Raw genomic sequence first — 15,841 nt, 5'->3', positions numbered from 1 at the left:
CTTACTCTGCAGACCTGGAAAATGAGTCTGGTATTTATTTATTTATTTATGAGTCCTTGCCTCATACTGTCTGGTGAGGAGACCTCCAGAGCACAGGACGTACGCAGCTCCAAAGTTAAACTCTGTAGCTCCCTCCTCTGCCCCTGCAGCCCCTCCAGGTTGGGCCATGCCAGCTCCAGACGGGCAGCTGGCCCATCCTTGACTCCCAGGCGGATGGCCTCCGGGAGCCTCAGTGTTCTCAGGAAGACAGGGACAGTCCTGACCTCACTGGGTTGCTTTGATGCTTACACAAAAGTGTGGGCATAAACCTGGCACTGAACACATGCCAGTTGCCACCCTTCTTCAGGGCAGGAGCCATGTCTTATGGATTTCTGTGCCCCAATGTACCTAGTATAACAAGGCACTCAGCAATGAATGAATGGATGCAAGCCTCACTGCAAGGCTGATGTTACTCAGAGCCATCACCTTTCTCCTCCTTTGGATGCTGCTCCCTTGGTGGAGCAGCTGACCTCCAACCCAGCAAATGGCTCTTGGGTGGGCCCCAGGCTCGGAGATAGACTCTGTTATGAGACCTTCTCCCCATGCCACAACAGGGATTGGAGGAGGGGCTCCCCAGGGGTGGGGAAGAGCTAGGGATGGGCTCACAGCCGGATGTAATTCAAATATGCCATCCTGCCTACATGGTTCCTGGGGCTCCTTCTGAGCTCCCAGCTTTCTCGGGGCCCTGCCTGCAGCACCTCCTGCTGGGAGCCACCTGCCTCAACCGTGCTCGGGGAAAGACCCTGTCCGTCCCCAGCTCAGCTCTGGCTTAGTCCCCATAGAACCTGCTACCCCCTGCCCCGCCCCCACCTCCCTGCCAAGCAAGAGCCCTGGTGCTTTCTCTTACAGGGAAATGAACGGGCTTTGTCTTTGTCCGGCCCAGGGACCCCACCCCTCTGCTGGGAAGGTGGCCGCAAAGGGAGGGGACCTTTCCAGAATAGCACCTGCCTTTCTGGCTTCGTGGGGATCCAGGGGGTGGGGAGGCTCTTCCTTCCGGAGCCGGAGATCATTCCCAACCCCCAGACCCCAGCAGTCTTTAAGACTCCACCCCCACCCGCAGAGGCAATTTCAGTTCACCCTTAGCTCCAGCCCCTGGCTCTCGGCGGAGAAATCACAAAAGATATCTTAGTACTTTCCCATTCACAGAAGCAAAGGGCGCTGAGATATATACCCCTTCCTCCATCCCAGTCCTCTGGAGGCCAGCGAGTTCCCTTGGAGACCACCAGCTGGTGCCTGTCTCAGCGTGCGCCCGCCCGCCGCTGTGTGTGGGGGAAGGGGTCTGTGTGTCAGCGCACAGGTCTCTGAGCCCGGCTGTAGGTGGTCCCGATACCTGTGCGTGGTGTGCGCGTGTGCACGTCTTAGTGTGCTCCAGCGCGCATCGCGGCGCCCGCTTGCGTGTTCGGGGGTCTCCGTGCCTCTCCGCCTTCCCGTCTGTGCATTTCTCCAGGCTCGGGCATCTTGGGAAGGGTGCCACCGTGCGTGGGCTCCTCCGCGCTTCAACCCTCCCCCGGTAGCATCTCCAGCTGGGCTGGCAGGGGCCGCAGCCTCCGCCTCCCGGCGCGCGCCGATGGCCCGGCCGGCCTCCTTACCTTTGGACATGAATCCTCCTTTGTCTCCGTTTCCTCCGGGAAGATGCTCAAGGGCGCGGGGCTGCAAGGCTGAGCGGGACGCGGGCTCCTCCTGGGCCGAGTAGCCCCTGCAGCCGGGCCTCGCCCTTCGGCGTTCTCCGCCCACCCGCCCGGCCCGCGGCCCGGCCGCGCCGCCCCAGCGCCCCGCGCCGCCGCGCCCGCCCGAGACTTCGACTCCGTGGCTCGGCGCCGCGCTGCCCCTGCCCGCGCGCACCGATGCCGCCGCCGCCGCCGCCACCCGCACCACGTGACCCGCGCGCCGCCCGCCCCGCCGAGGGCCCCTCCCCCTCCCACGGCGTCGGCGCCCGCACCGGCTCTCGGCCCGCCCGCCCGCACGCGGGAGCGCGGGCACCCAGCGCCGGCTGAGCGGGGGCGCTGGGCCTCGCAGGCTCGAGATGCCGGGCGGGGGGCGGCGCCCCGATCCCATCCCTCCGCCTGGATCCCTCTCCCGGCCTCTAACTCTCTAAGGCTGGGGTGGGGCGGGGGCGCGGGGGACCGGTGACAGCTGCGGGATGCGGTGCGCTAGCGTGAGTCACGCGGTGGTTGGGATGTTGGGCTGATTCCGTGGGGTTCTACCCAGGCGTGGGTGCCGGTAGAACCCTGCCTGATTCAGGAGCCCGGGTTCCAGGCCTGGCTCTGGGATGACGAGCCCTATGACCTTGAACTGGTCAGGAACTTTCTTTCCTGGGCCTCAATTTACGGGTCAGAAAAAAAAAATCTTTCTTGCATTTAATCCTCATGAATGGATAGCATATTGCCAGGCCAGGTGGACATAGGAATGAGGACCATTCTCTTATACCCTCAAAGAGCTCTGGGTCTGGTGGGGTAAGACAGAACGCTGGAGCGTCCTAACACAGGGCGTGCAGTGTGCACAGGGAAACTGCGGGTGCAGGGAGGTGGGCACTCTGGGAAGAGGGGGTTTGTAGGATTTCCTGGAGCGGGTGCGGGCCAAGATGGAAAAGCAAATGTAGGTGGGTGGGAAGAAGGGAAATCGTTCCATGGAGAGAGGAGGGCTGCGGTGAGACCAGAAGTGAGAGCTGCCTGGTTTTGCGGGCAACAGAGCTCCTGCGCGCAAGGAAGCAGGGAAAATTCCAGATGGATACAGAGCAAAGAGGCTGGAGAAGTCCACAGCCTTGGGAGTCAAGCTAAGGAGCTGGACTTTAAAAGAAGATAATGGTGAGTCACCAACAGCTGTTAAGCAGAAAGTGCTCCCATGAGATGAGTCCCTCATCTCATGCCAGTTGAAGGGGGAGGGTGGCCTCGCAGGGGCAGAGGGATGGAGAGAAAGGGACACAGAGCCTAGGACTGAGGAGGCTGGGCCACAGAGTTGGAATCAGACTGACTGGGATGAAGGAGAGAGAAAGAGGAGGATGCCTGGGTCTCTAGTGGGGTGGGGCCTGCAGCTCTGGGAGTGATATCAGGGAAGGCAGAAGTCAGGAAGAAAAGGGCTGCCTCTGGACCTGCCTGGGAGCTGTCTGGGCGGAGGGGTCCGGCAGGCCGCTGGCTGTCCACACCTGCACTTCGGAAGAGAGGGCTGGGCTGAAGATGGAGAGAGAGCTGGGGTCCTGGAGGAGGGAAGACGAGAGCCTGAGTGGGCTCCCCCAGACCGAGTGTGCAGAGTGCAGTGGGAAGGGGGCTGACAACCCCCAACCCCAGGTAAGCCACAGGACCAGATGCTTTCCGAGCATCTGTTCCAGACCCAGAATCTCTGAGCCTTTGAAAGGTTGGGAATGAGACTGCCAGAAGAATTCCAATCGCTGGGTCCCTGTTACCTTGCATGAATGCATGCTTCAGTCGTGTTCGTCTCTTTGAGACATCTATGGACTATAGCCCACCAGGCTCCTCTGCCCAGGGGATTCTCCAGGCTCCTCTGCCCATGGAGTGGGTTGCCATGCCCTCCTCCAGGGAATCTTCCCAAACCAGGGATCAAACCCGAGTCTCTTATTGTACATCTCCTGCACTGAAGGCAGGTTCTTTACCACTACTGCCACTTTAGACATGTCAGCTATATGATTTAGGCAAGTCACAGCCTCATGAAGACCAAATGAACTTCTGGCCCTCGTGTTGACCAGTTTATAGTTCGTGTAGGACTTCCAACATACAAGTCTCCAACTCACCCTTTAGGACTACAGCGCTGGGGCTAGGGAATCAAGAGAGATTTCCAGGTAAGACACCTTTTAAGCAACAGCTATCAGGGCTTCCCCCCAGTGGCTAAGACTCCGAGCTCCCAATGCAAGGGTTCTGGGTTTGGTCTCTGGTTAAGGAACTAGATCCCACATGCTGCAACTAAGAGTTAAAATCTATAACTAAGAGTTAAAAATCTTCCCTCTCAGGACTTCCCTGGTGGTCCAGTGGTTCAGAATCCACCAATGCAGGGAACATGGGTTGGATCCCTGGTCAGGAAACTAAGATCCGCATGTTGCATGTACTGGAACTAGAAAAGTTCCACATGCCATGATGATCGAGGATCCTGCATGCTGCAGCTGAGACCCAGCACAGCCAAATAAATAAACTTTTTAATGTAAAAAAAAAAAAAAAGGAAACAGCAACAGCTATCTTCCTGAAAGGCTGAATGGGAATGATTTAGAAGGTCTCACTAATAATGTGAGATCACTGTTCACATCTGGAAGAGCGTGGCAGTGTTGACTGTTAGACAAATCACCACTTACTGAAGTGCTGGTCTACATTTTCATGTAGGTGGGTTGCTTTCAAGCTGGACTCACCTATAGCTCACCTGATTATTTTAGGTCTTCAGGGAACAGAGAGATAGTCATGGAAGATGGCAAAGGACAAACGCAGCATAATTGCTCTCTCACAAATTACACCTGCAAGCCTTTCTTCTGAAGGCTTCCCTCAGCTTGAACTCTGACTGGCAGTTTGGGACCCAGCTCAGGCTGCCTCTCTTGTGTCCTGCCCCTCAATCCCATCCCCTTCCCCCAGCTCATTCAACTCTGACCTTAAAATCTTCCCTCCCAGGACTTTCCTGGTGGTCCAGAGGCTCAGAATCCACCTTCCAATGCAGGGAGCACGGGTTGGACCCCTGGTCAGGGAAGTAAGATCCCACACGTTGCATGTGCCACAACTAAGACCCAGCACAGCCAGATAAATAAACTAAATACATAGATATTAAAATAAATGGCACTCTCACCTTAAAAAAAAGATCTTCCCTCCCTTTCCAGATCTAGCCAAGCATAACCTCTCTCCAGGCCCTTACACCCCTGCCCGCCCACCCTCAGCAGCCCAGTGCCTCCCCAGCCCAGCTCTTTGCGTTTACCTTTGGTTTCTCTGGCCCGGTCCAGCTCTGTGGCCCAGTCCATAGCAGCATCTGCTGTAGGGTGGCCTAGGGCTGCGTCTGTGCTTCGGCTCAGCATTGATGGCTGGGTGGCAACGTCTGATGTCGCCAGGTTGATGACACTGTCCAGTGTGGTCTCACCAGCAGCCGGGTCTGGGGTGACTGGCACAGCTGGACCCATGGCTATGACCAGCCTGCTTATATCCACAGCTGGAGAATTTGTAGTCATGCCCAGCTTGGCTGTGTTCACCAGCATGACTGTGTCCGGCCTGGCTGTGCCGAGCTTGACTGGATCTGGGGCTGCCCGTTCCATGGCTGCACCCCCTGTGGTGGATTCTGGCTGGGCTATGCCCTCTGTGGCTATGGCTTTGCCCACCTTGTCTGGGTCTGGAGTTACCGAGTCCATGCCCCTGCCAGGCTTGCTTGTGCCTACTGTAGCCACATCCACGGCCAAGCCCAGATTGGTATCCAGATCAGGGGACTCAATGCCTGTGTCCAGTCTGGATGGCTTTGGTGTAGCCAAGTTGACAGTCAAGCCGGGTCTGTTGGTGGTCCTTGTGGATAAACGGCTGGCTGTGCGTGGCCTTGTATCCAGAGCAGCCAAGTCCATGGCCACCGCAGGCCCTGTGGTAGGGGAGGCCCTTTGGAGATGGAGCCGGGGTCTCGGGATACCCCTGGACCGGGGTTTGCCTCTTCCTGGAGAAGCTCTGGCAGGAGCGTGTGCAGTCACTGGAACGGGGTGCCTTGGACCCGCTGAGCCTGGCCCCGCAGGACCTGGTGGACTCGGAGCCAAGCGGGACTGGAATGGTAGGGTCAGGTACGAGCTCACCAGGGGCTTCTCCGCTGTGGGCATCCTGCTGGGTTTGGCCAGACCTGGGTTCCCTGGGCCCTCGGAGTGGACCCTGTCCCCTGGAACTAGGGTCACTGATGACGAGCCAACTGTGGGCAGCCTCCTTCCTCCGTGGGTGGCTGCCTCCCTGCCCGGGCTGGACAGCTCTTCCCAGTGAGAAGGCAGGGGGCCCAGGGGCCGTGCCTGCCTGTGCGGATGGACTGTTAAGGAGATGGAACTGAACTTCCTGGATGCCAGGCTCTTGCCAGTCTCCTGGGAGGACTCGCTCCAGGCCCTCGCTCCAAGGCCCGGCCGGCTGGAAGCCTGTGGGATGTGGCTTGGGGAGAAAGCATCCAGATGGAAGGTCTTCCTGAGAACAGGGATGAGAGGTGACACCCCGCCAGGGAGCTTAGAGGGGCGGGCTGGGCGGCCCAGCAGGTGGCTGCGGGAGGAGTTTCCAGGGCCGGGGGCCCCATGCGGCTGCATCTCAAAGTCGTGGTCCATCCAGGTCTTCCACTTTCCCCTGATCAACAGAGCAAAGGGGCCAAGCAGGGGTGAGGCGGTGGAGCCTGGAGGTGCCGGCCTTCCGCAACCTGACCAGCCGCTAGCCCTCCTCTGAAGGGGCCTTGTTTGGAGGGGGCGGTCAGGTCCTCAGTGGGGTACAGCTTCCTTCCTACAGCTCCCACCGCTGCATGCCTACACACGTCACACTCACACACCTACCTGGACACCAGGCGAAGGTGGTACCCAGTGAGCAGGCTGCCTGGCGTGATGGATGAAACCTCTCTCTTTACCTGGGCCCCTGTCTCTGTGGACACCTCCGTGGAGGTCACATATACATGTCTGAGGACCCCAGGGGAAGACAGTGGTTATGGAGGCCTGTCTGCCTCTTCCATAAGGGGCCAGAGGACTCTGGGTTCCCACCCACACCCCCCAAAATAGGAATGCCAGCTTCCAGGTAGGAGGCTGAGAGACGACCCCTTTGGCTTGGGAACAGGGTAAGATCTGGAGCTCCTCCCAGAACCAGGGAAGAGCCCTAGGCTGCCTGCTGCTGGAGCCGAAGTGGAATTGGAGCTGAAGAAGGCCCTGGACGAGGGGAGGCGTGGGAAGTGCAGCAGTAACAAGCGTTCATGGGGGACTCGTTCGGTGAATGCACCTCTGTCCCCGCTCCTGTCCCCAGAGCCACAGTGAAGCAGGCCAAGCTACATCAGAGGTGAGCCCTGTGGCGGAAGCATTAACTCAGCCTTTGGGGTTCAAGGGCAGAGGCTGACCTGGGGCTGGGGGATTTCATACGGAGGGTCCAAGGGCGAGAAGACACGGCGTCTTTGTGAAAAACCTCTGTGGGGCTTCCAGGCTGTGTCTGGGGGAGGGGGAGACCAAGCTGCAGGTGTGCTGAGACCCAGGCCAGGCCACCACGATGCTCGGGCCCTGGGAGGGGACCTGGTGGGATCTTGCAGGTGGTCACTCTGTGGCTATGTGGCAGAGAGACTGGGGGAACAGAGGAGGAGGCAAAAAGGGAGTCCTCTGGCGTCTGATGGTATGCTTTCACAGCTGTGGCCCCGGTTCAATCCGATCGGGGGGGACTGAGATCCCACAAGCTGCGTGGCAAGGAAAGCCAAGACTCTATGGGCTGGGGTGGGGCTAGAGAAGGCTGAGCAGCACAGAGGAAGAAGCAGAGGGACCACCTGGTCATGGGGAGCTGGGGCAGGGGTAGGGGGCTGTCCAGGAATCTGGCTGGTGGTCTGCATGGATGAGCCATCCCCCGAGGGGAGCTCCCGAGCGCCCAGATGGCCAGCTGGTGCACACGCTGGGCTCCATGGAGCTCTCCTTCTGGAACAGTTATTTCTGTTGCTTTCAACACAGCAGACAGGGATGTGATGCTGGGGGGTGGGTGCAGGGCTGGTAGCAGGGTTCACGGGGGAGTGTGACCCTGTGGCTAAAGCCCTAAAGTCTGGTGCAGGGACCAGGCAGGACATCAAAGGGTCTTCATCATCCCTCACAGCAGGGCCCCAGCCCCTCATCCCCCTCCAGTAGCATATTTGTCCCCAAGGCTGTCCTGGCCTTTATCACCTCTCTACTTGGCATGTCCCCGCAGCTCTGCTTGTGGGCCCTTACTCACAATGATACACCCTGGGCACAGGCTTACTTACCCTGCACTTAACCACAAACATCTACCTTTGGTGTACACACACACACACACACACACACACACACACACACAGCTGGCCAGAGGACAGAATTTCCGAATCTGTTCTAACGTCCCCAGATCCCTTCCCTTCACTGAGCCTCCCTCCGTGCCCCATCAATCACTTGGTCCTGTCCTCCCCCCAGCCACAAAGACTCACCCGCCTTGATCAGAGAATAAGAAAGGTCTGAAGGTTCTCAGTCTGGGAAGCGAACTCCAGGGCAGGGCCCTCACCTCCTCCGCACCCAGATTCTGGCCAGCTTAGGTGGTGACCAGTTCAGGGGCCTCATCCCTCTGGTCCTCTCATGGGCTTTCGCTCAGCATCCAGGCTTGTGGTCTTAGGCCCAGGGCCCAGCCCTCTCCTGACCTGTCCCACCAGCGATGTCCCCAGCTGGGCTGGGCTCTGGGGTAGGGAGGGGCTGGCTTCTTGGCAGTGGGCGTCAGTGAATGGCTGCTCTGAGCCTCTGGAATCCCAAAGGGCCATGGGAGGCTCGTAACGGCCAGGCTGGGCCACTATGGACTCAAGGGCACCTGGGGGATGGTGCCCTGCTGTCTGCCCTCCCCAACTCTCCTCTATCTCCCCCGGACTCTGACCCTCGGAGAGATGTCTGCAGTAAGAACAGGGAGACTCCAAACACAGCCACACTCTGCTGGTCCTGGAGCTGACCTCCCTTGTGCCTGCCTCTGCATCGCCACGCACCCTGTTTAGCTCTCTGACCCTCAGACTATCTTGCCCACCCGCCTGAGGTCTTTCGTGGAGCAAGCTAGAGACTAAAGCAGGGACCGTCTGCTTCAACAACTATCCCCCAAGCCTGTGCTCGCTCCAGCCAGATCCTGTACTGAGCCCCTGAGCCTGCGAAGATGACCCTCCCCTGGGGTTGAGGAAACCCACAAGGCCTCCCAGCCCGGCGCTGGCATTGTGGGCTGTCCGCAGACCCTGGCCCTTGGGCTGGGCTGGGTGTCCTCTTCTGTCTGTTTCATAGGAATCAGTTCAGTTCAGTTGCTCAGTCACGTCTGATTCTTTGTGACCCCATGGACTGCAGCACGCCAGGCCTCCCTGTCCATCACCAACTCCCAGAGCTTACTCAAACTCCTGTCCATCGAGTCAGTGATGCCATCCAACCATCTCACCCTCTGTCGTCCCCTTCTCCTCCCGCCTTCAGTCTTCCCCAGCATCAGGGCCTTTTCCAATGAGTCATAGGAATAGTCATAATAATTGTGGTGCTAATGATAGCTGCCGTTTACTGAACACTTACTATGGACCAGCACTGCCTCAGGGCTGGGAAGGAGCACGCAGCCTGCTCAGACAGCTGATGTAAACAATCCTTACAGGAACTGTAGCGTGGTGACAGCGGACACTGAGCACTGACCCGAGCCAGGAGCTAGACTCAGCATTCTTCCGGCATCCCCTGCTTTCTCCTGATGAGGACACGGTGGCCCACACCATGCTGTGTGGTCTGGTCCATTTTCCCATGTGTCGCTCTCCTTAGCCAGCGAGCTTCTGGAGCCGCACTGGCCTACAGAACTTTCTGCGATAATGGGAGCGTTCTATATCTGTGCTGTCCAATGTGATGGCCGCTGACCACACGCGGCTCGTGAGCACTTACCATGTGGCTACAGCGAACACGGAACTGAATGTTTATTTCATTTTAATTTATGGTTATCATATTGGACAGCATAGTTCTGAAGGGCCCAGATTTTATTCTTCTCTGAGTCTTCCCCCAGGGCCTGGCAAGGATTAGCCTCTTAAGTTTCTGTAGAATGAATGAATGAAAGACAAAAAATGATTCAGTGAGTGGTGGATACGTGGACCTAGGAACTGTCCCTCTTCTTATCCATTCTCTCCTCCTCCAGCTTTAGGTTTTCAAACTTGGCTGTTCCTGGGTTGCCAGGGCAACCTGCTGGAAGGTTGGGTGGGGGAGGGGATCTGCCTGGAGTTCTCTCCCCTTCTCCCCTGCCTTTGAGGCCTGAGGACCAGCCTGGTTCCTGGAAGAACAGACGAGGCTGGGGGAGGGGCTGGCACAGCTCTTTCTGGATTGTGTTGTGCTGGGGGGGGGAGCTTTTACCGCCCACCCCACTGGATCGCATCATCTCTGAGCTGGAGTCGGGGGTCTTAGCTTCTCTCCTCTCTTCGGCCAGTGACTCAGTGTGTAGCTTCTATCAGATCTCTTGTCCATCTGGGCCTCAAGTTGCCTTTTCAAATAGGGACCAGATGCCTTCATGTGGCCTCTTGAAGGTCTAGAACTCCTCCATCTTGCTCCATGCCAGAATGTTAGGGCCTTGAAAGCAAGGTATGAGTCTTGTTCATCTCGGTATTCCTACTGCCCATCTTCCCCAGCTCTCTCTTCCATTCTGGGGGGCCTAGAGAAAACTGCTACTGCTAAGTCACAACTGCCTGTCCTGTGATTGCAAACTTGTGTTCAGCTGCCCCCTAGTGGCCCAAAGTGGCAATGACCACCCGCCTTGTGTCTGTACCCAGGTTTCTTTACCGCCAAAGGAAAGATTGACAGGTCTGAAAGTGGCCTCAAAGGACAGACCTCCACCCAAGCAAAAAATCCTCGTGGTAGCCTCCCAGACAAGTGACTCGAGCTCTAGAGTCTCCAACCTGGGTGTGTTACAGCTGTGCGATTTTGAACAAGTTGATCTCTGTGAGCTCCTGTTTCTTCATCTGTGAACTGGAAATTGTATCAATCAAGACGGGTTAAATTATGTCGCAGTCACAAACAATTCCAAAATCTCAATGGCTTGTAATATGGAATGCTTGTTTCTGATTCATGCCTCGTGTCCACTGCCGTTTGGCTCTGCTCCATGTCATCTCGGGGACCCAGGCTGATGGAGCAGCCACCTTCTGGAGCTGGGCTAGTCATTGAGGCAGAAGGCAGGAGACACTGGTGAGGCATGCACTAGCTATGAAATGCATTGGCCTGGACTTTTCCGATCACAACTCACTGGCAAGAACTAGTTGAATTGTCCCAGCCATCACAAGGAAGCAAGGAGATTAACCCTACCGTGTGCAAGAACTGAGCAGAACTGGCCCACACGCACGGCTGTGAGGATGCAGTGAGAGGTGCCAACACATTAACCATCATACAATGAATTCAGGCCTCTGCCACTGAAATGACTGTCTTGGGGACTTCCCTGGTGGTCTAGTGGTTAAGACCTCGCCTTCCCGTGCAAGGGGTGTGGGTTTAATGCCCGACTGAGGAGCTAAGATCCCATGTGCCTTGTGGCCAAAAAACCAAAACATAAAACGGAAACAATATTGTAACAAAGTAAAGACTTCACAAAACAGTTTACATCAAAAAAAAAAAAAAACCTCTTTAAAAAAGGAAATGCTGCTGCTGCTGCTAAATCGCTTCAGTTGTGTCCGACTCTGTGTGACCCCATAGATGGCAGCCCATTAGGCTCCCCCGTCCCTGGGATTCTCCAGGCAAGAACACTGGAGTGCGTTGCCATTTCCTTCTCCAATGCATGAAAGTGAAAAGTGAGAATGAAGTCGCTCAGTCGTGTCGGACTCTTAGAGACCCCGTGGACTGCAGCCTACCAGGCTCCTCCATCCATGGGATTTTCCAGACAAGAGTACTGGAGTGGGGTGCCATTGCCTTCTCCGAAAAAAAAAAGAAAAAAAAAGGAAATAATTGCTCGTAATTCTGATTTCTTCTTTTATTTACCCTTGTGTTTTCCAGGGACCTCTGCATCAATTCCAGTTGTTTACAGCTGCAGATACAGAGAGGGTAGTGGACTTGCCAGGCTTTACCCAATGAACGAGTAGCTGGACACCCACATCTCCAGGGCTCCAAACTCTGAGCCCTGCGTCCTTCACTTGATGGGGTGTAGGAGAAGGGGCTTTGTGTTCCCAGGGTTCTTGGTAAGGATGCTGGCTGACCGTGTGATGATCTTTTGTGGGGTGGGGGGTGGGGGTAGTTGCCACCCTCCTCCCAAAGCTGGTCCCTCAAACCTTCCCAAGGCCGGCTCGTTCAGTCCGAGTGGAGAGCGAGGGGGTAGAACAATGAGCAGCCTATGCCTTCCCCCGGGGCCAGAGTCCGAACATTGCAGCCAAGCCTACGCAGGGACCCTGCACATTCCCGCCTCCTGTCCTGGGCCCAGCCCAGTCACACCCACCATTTCCTGACAGCAATCAGATGGTGGGAAAGGAGAGCTCCCAGGGCTCTTCAAAACCTCCCTTACTTTTAAAACCTGCATAACAACCTGACCTCCAAGAAGCCTCCAAGCCTCTCTAAAATCTTTGTCTCTCAGCAGCTGGGCTGTCTCTGGCAAGACAGAGAGACAGGTGCCATTCATCCAACAAGCATGATGCCTCATGCCAGCTCTCCACAGACATGTGCCCAAAATCACAGCACAAGACTGGGGCCAAAACAGGGAAAGCTGCTGGTGGGGTCAGGGAAGGCTTCCTGGAGGAGGTGGCAACTAGAGAGTGATCAGGTTCTCCCCCTGGACCTAAGCCTTACTTGAAACACAACTTTTGGCTTGTTCAGGCTCCTCTCCCACCACTTAAGGCACTGGTATTCTGTGCTGGGACCACGTGACACCCCTCACAATCCTCAAAAAGGACTGGGTCCTCCCTAACCTCCACGGCTTTGCGCTTGCCAGCTCCTCTTCTCTTTACAGGGAAAACTCTTATTCAGCCTTCAAAACCCACATCAGCAGTCATATCCTCCTTGATAAACCCCTTCCTGGGATTCAGTTCTCTTTTCAGTTTCTTACACATCCTTCTCTTGCTACAGTTACAGTTGTTCTCTGATCACATATCCATCTGGCCCTCCAGTCTGGGAGTTCCTTTGATTGGGAGATTATCTCTTCTTTGTCTTTGAATTCTTGGTGCCAGGAGCAGGTGTGTGACACGCCTCTGCGGGGTTCAGGAGAAGAGCTGTATTCTGCATACCATTCATACACTGCTTTCTTGCCAACTGTCTCCTTTGACATTTGCCACAACCCAGTGAGGCAGGCAGGGCAGGAGCGGTATACAAACAGCCAGGGCGCGACAAGAACCTGACGTGAGCTGAGCACAATGCCAGGCGCTGGCAGGGGGCATTCCTCTGAGCTTTAATCATCTATGAAATCTCTGTGCCTGGTACACGGAAATGCTTGGTGAATTCAGTCGTGTGTCTGAGAACAGGAAACTTGCCCCCCAGAATGCGACTGATTTTTCTTTCTTTATTTTTGGCCGCACTGGGTCTCCGTCGCTGTGCGTGGGTTTTCTCTACGCGGGGACTCCCTTCACTGCAGGGTGCAGGCTTCTTGCTGCAGCGGTTTCTCCTGTTGCAGAGCAGACTCTAGAGCGCTGGCCAGGGCTTGGGCCTGGTCCCCTGCACTGGCAGGCGGATTCTTAACCACTGGACCACCAGGGAAATCCCCCTAAGAACGCGATTTAAATGAACAGCTTTATAGGATTTACTATTATCGGGCCCTCACATCAAGTTGCTCCCTGGTAAGCCCTGGCAGATGGGAAAATCTGCCTCCATGGACACTGGCCTGTTTCTGTGACCTCTGCCCTCTGGGTCAGCCTCCTAAAAATGATGCTGAAGGTGCCGTCTACAGTGTTGCTCTTAACATCCCATTTGAGACATTTCTTCTTAGTATTTAGAACCAGATAACTTGTCTTTCATTAAGGGTTGACCCTTCCCTTCTATCATCTAATGGGAATAAAATGAGCTCTTTGTGTTTCCTCTTCCCCTCTGGCTGCCAGGAAGCTCAGAGACAAGCAGCAATAACACAGCAGGAGTCAGAGTCAGAGTCAGAGTCAGAGTCAGAATATTGCTTTCTCACCCCCATGTATGTGTCTCCTTCCGCTGAAACTTCTTAGGTCCTTTATGGGAAGAGCACATATAAATAAACATTTGCATATGCACGGAATCTAGAAAAATAGTACTGATGAAGCTGCTTACAGAGAAGACACGGAGATGCAGATGTAGAGAGGGGACTGATGGACGCAGCAGGGGAAGAGGAGGGGGGGGACAGACAGGAAGCTGCTGTCTAGCACGCGGAGCCCAGCCTGGTGCTCTGGGATGACCTAGAGGGGCGGAATGATCATTGGGAGGACTGAAGCTGAAGCGCCAATACTTTGGCCACCTGATGCGAAGAGCCGACTCATTGGCAAAGACCCTGATGCTGGGGAAGATTGAGGGCAAGGGGAGAAGGGGGCGGCAGAGGATGAGATGGTTGGATAGCATCACTGACTCAATGGACATGAATTTGCGCACACTTTGGGAGATAGTGAAGGACGGGGAAGCCAACGTGTTGCAGTTCATGGGATCACAAAGAGTTGGACATAACTTAATGACTGAATGACGACAAAAAGAGGGAGGGGATATATATATACACACACACATAATGATGGCTGATTCTCATTGATGTATGGCAAAAACCAACACATTGTAAAGCAATTGTCCTCCAATAAAAAATAAAGACTAAGTAAATAAATATTAATGTGATAAGCCCTGGGGAGAGCACTGGGAAAGCATCCAGGCTTAAGAGCAGAAGGCTTGGGTAAATCCCCTACCCTCTCAGCTTCAGTCTCCTTGGCAACCTGGGATGGTAGATTCTGCCAAGACTCGTGGATACAGCCAGCCTCACTGTGAAGAAGACCGGCCCCTGCTCAGGCCTCGGGTAGGGTCACAGTCAACCTCCCCCTGTTTCTGTACACCCATTTCACTACCCCCGCAACCCCGCTGAGGCTGTGAAGCTCGTAACCTTGAACACCTTCACACTTTAGATCCAGTATGGCCAGAATTTTTATTTTTAAAGAGGGAATTGGGATTTTCTGGCAGTGCAGTGGTTGGGACTACATGCTTCCACCCACGTAGGAGGCATGGGGTCGATCCCTGGTCAGGGAACAAATATCCTGCAAGTAGTGTGGTGCAGCTTAAAAAAAAAAAAAAGAAAGAGGAGTCAGAAAAAGACTTTCATGTGAAATCTCCTGACTTAAAAAGGTTGCCAATTAATTTGCATTTGTTCAAACTTGGCTGCAGGCCAGATCTAGTCTGAGGCCTTCCCTGACTCAGCCAGTTAAGCCTAATAATCCAGGAGGGACTGTCTGATGGGTCTGGACTAGGGGTGAGGGAGAAATTTTCGTCATTCCTTCTGAGCCCTGACTTCCTTCCGTAACATCCCAAGAGACCTGACACACAGGAATCGGAGTCAGGTCCTGGGAGGACCTGAGCCCAGATCACGTGGGCTGGTCCAGAGGACCCTGATCCAAGCTGGACCTTACAGAGGACCCTGCCCCAGCCTCGAGTGGAGTTTAAAATGGGCGTCTGAGCTAGGATGAGCCGTGAATCCTTCCCCTGAGATATCTGTGCTTGCAGCCAGAGAGTATGTTCGTGCATGCAAAGTTGTTGCAGCCCGCCAGGCTCCTCTGTCCATGGGATTCTCCAGGCAAGCATACTGGAGTGCGTTGCCATTTCTTTCTCCAGGGGGTCTTCCCCATCCCGGGATCAAACCTGCACCTCTTATGTCTCCTGCTTTGGCAGGCAGGTTCTTACCACTAGCGCCACCTGGGAAGCCCTGCAGCCAGAGCGAGGGATGGGTAACTCTCTCTCCAGTGCCTGGAGCTGTGAGACATAAAATTTGCCAGCAGTTGGCTACTGCATTTTCCATGATGGGGGCAGCAGGGGTGGTTAGTGAAATGGGTATACAGAAACAGGAATGAAAAATGGTTTGAGGGGACTTCCCTGGAGGCCCAGTGATTAAGACTCCATACTTCCACTGCAGGGGACATGGGTTCGATTCCTGGTTGCGGAACTAGGATCCCACAGGTCATGTGATGTAGCCAAAAAAAAAAGATTTGAAAGAGAGTCCTAAGAGGGAATGCCTGGTCTAGCTGTCCTGAGTCCCTGCCACTATCCTAT

At 55.4% G+C, this 15,841-nt stretch overlaps 1 protein-coding gene and 1 long non-coding RNA gene across 7 annotated transcripts in view; one reads left to right on the top strand and one right to left on the bottom strand.

The window, feature by feature from the left end:
• SEPTIN3 (septin 3) overlaps positions 1–10,732 on the bottom strand; it is a 28,682-nt gene extending 17,950 nt beyond the window's left edge. For 4 of the 6 annotated variants that reach the window (XM_042247811.2, XM_042247812.2, XM_004007023.5 and 1 more), the window contains exon 1: positions 1,629–1,891. In XM_042247811.2, the coding sequence (XP_042103745.1) occupies positions 1,629–1,638 (10 nt within the window). In that variant the 5' untranslated portion in view covers positions 1,639–1,891. Of the gene's footprint in view, positions 1–1,369; positions 1,538–1,628; positions 1,892–4,941 lie in introns of those variants that run through there. The other 2 variants (XM_042247815.2, XM_042247813.2) reach the window with 2 other exon arrangements.
• Positions 6,890–11,611, top strand: LOC132659642 (uncharacterized). Its single transcript, XR_009600303.1, has 2 exons — positions 6,890–7,001; positions 10,453–11,611. It is a non-coding gene; the product is annotated as an uncharacterized LOC132659642 (long non-coding RNA).
• Positions 11,612–15,841: the final 4,230 nt, after the last annotated feature.

Source organism: Ovis aries, chromosome 3 (assembly GCF_016772045.2).
Source record: "Ovis aries strain OAR_USU_Benz2616 breed Rambouillet chromosome 3, ARS-UI_Ramb_v3.0, whole genome shotgun sequence".
NCBI classification, from domain to species: Eukaryota; Metazoa; Chordata; class Mammalia; order Artiodactyla; family Bovidae; genus Ovis; species Ovis aries.
This window is presented reverse-complemented; position numbering and strand designations above follow the sequence as displayed.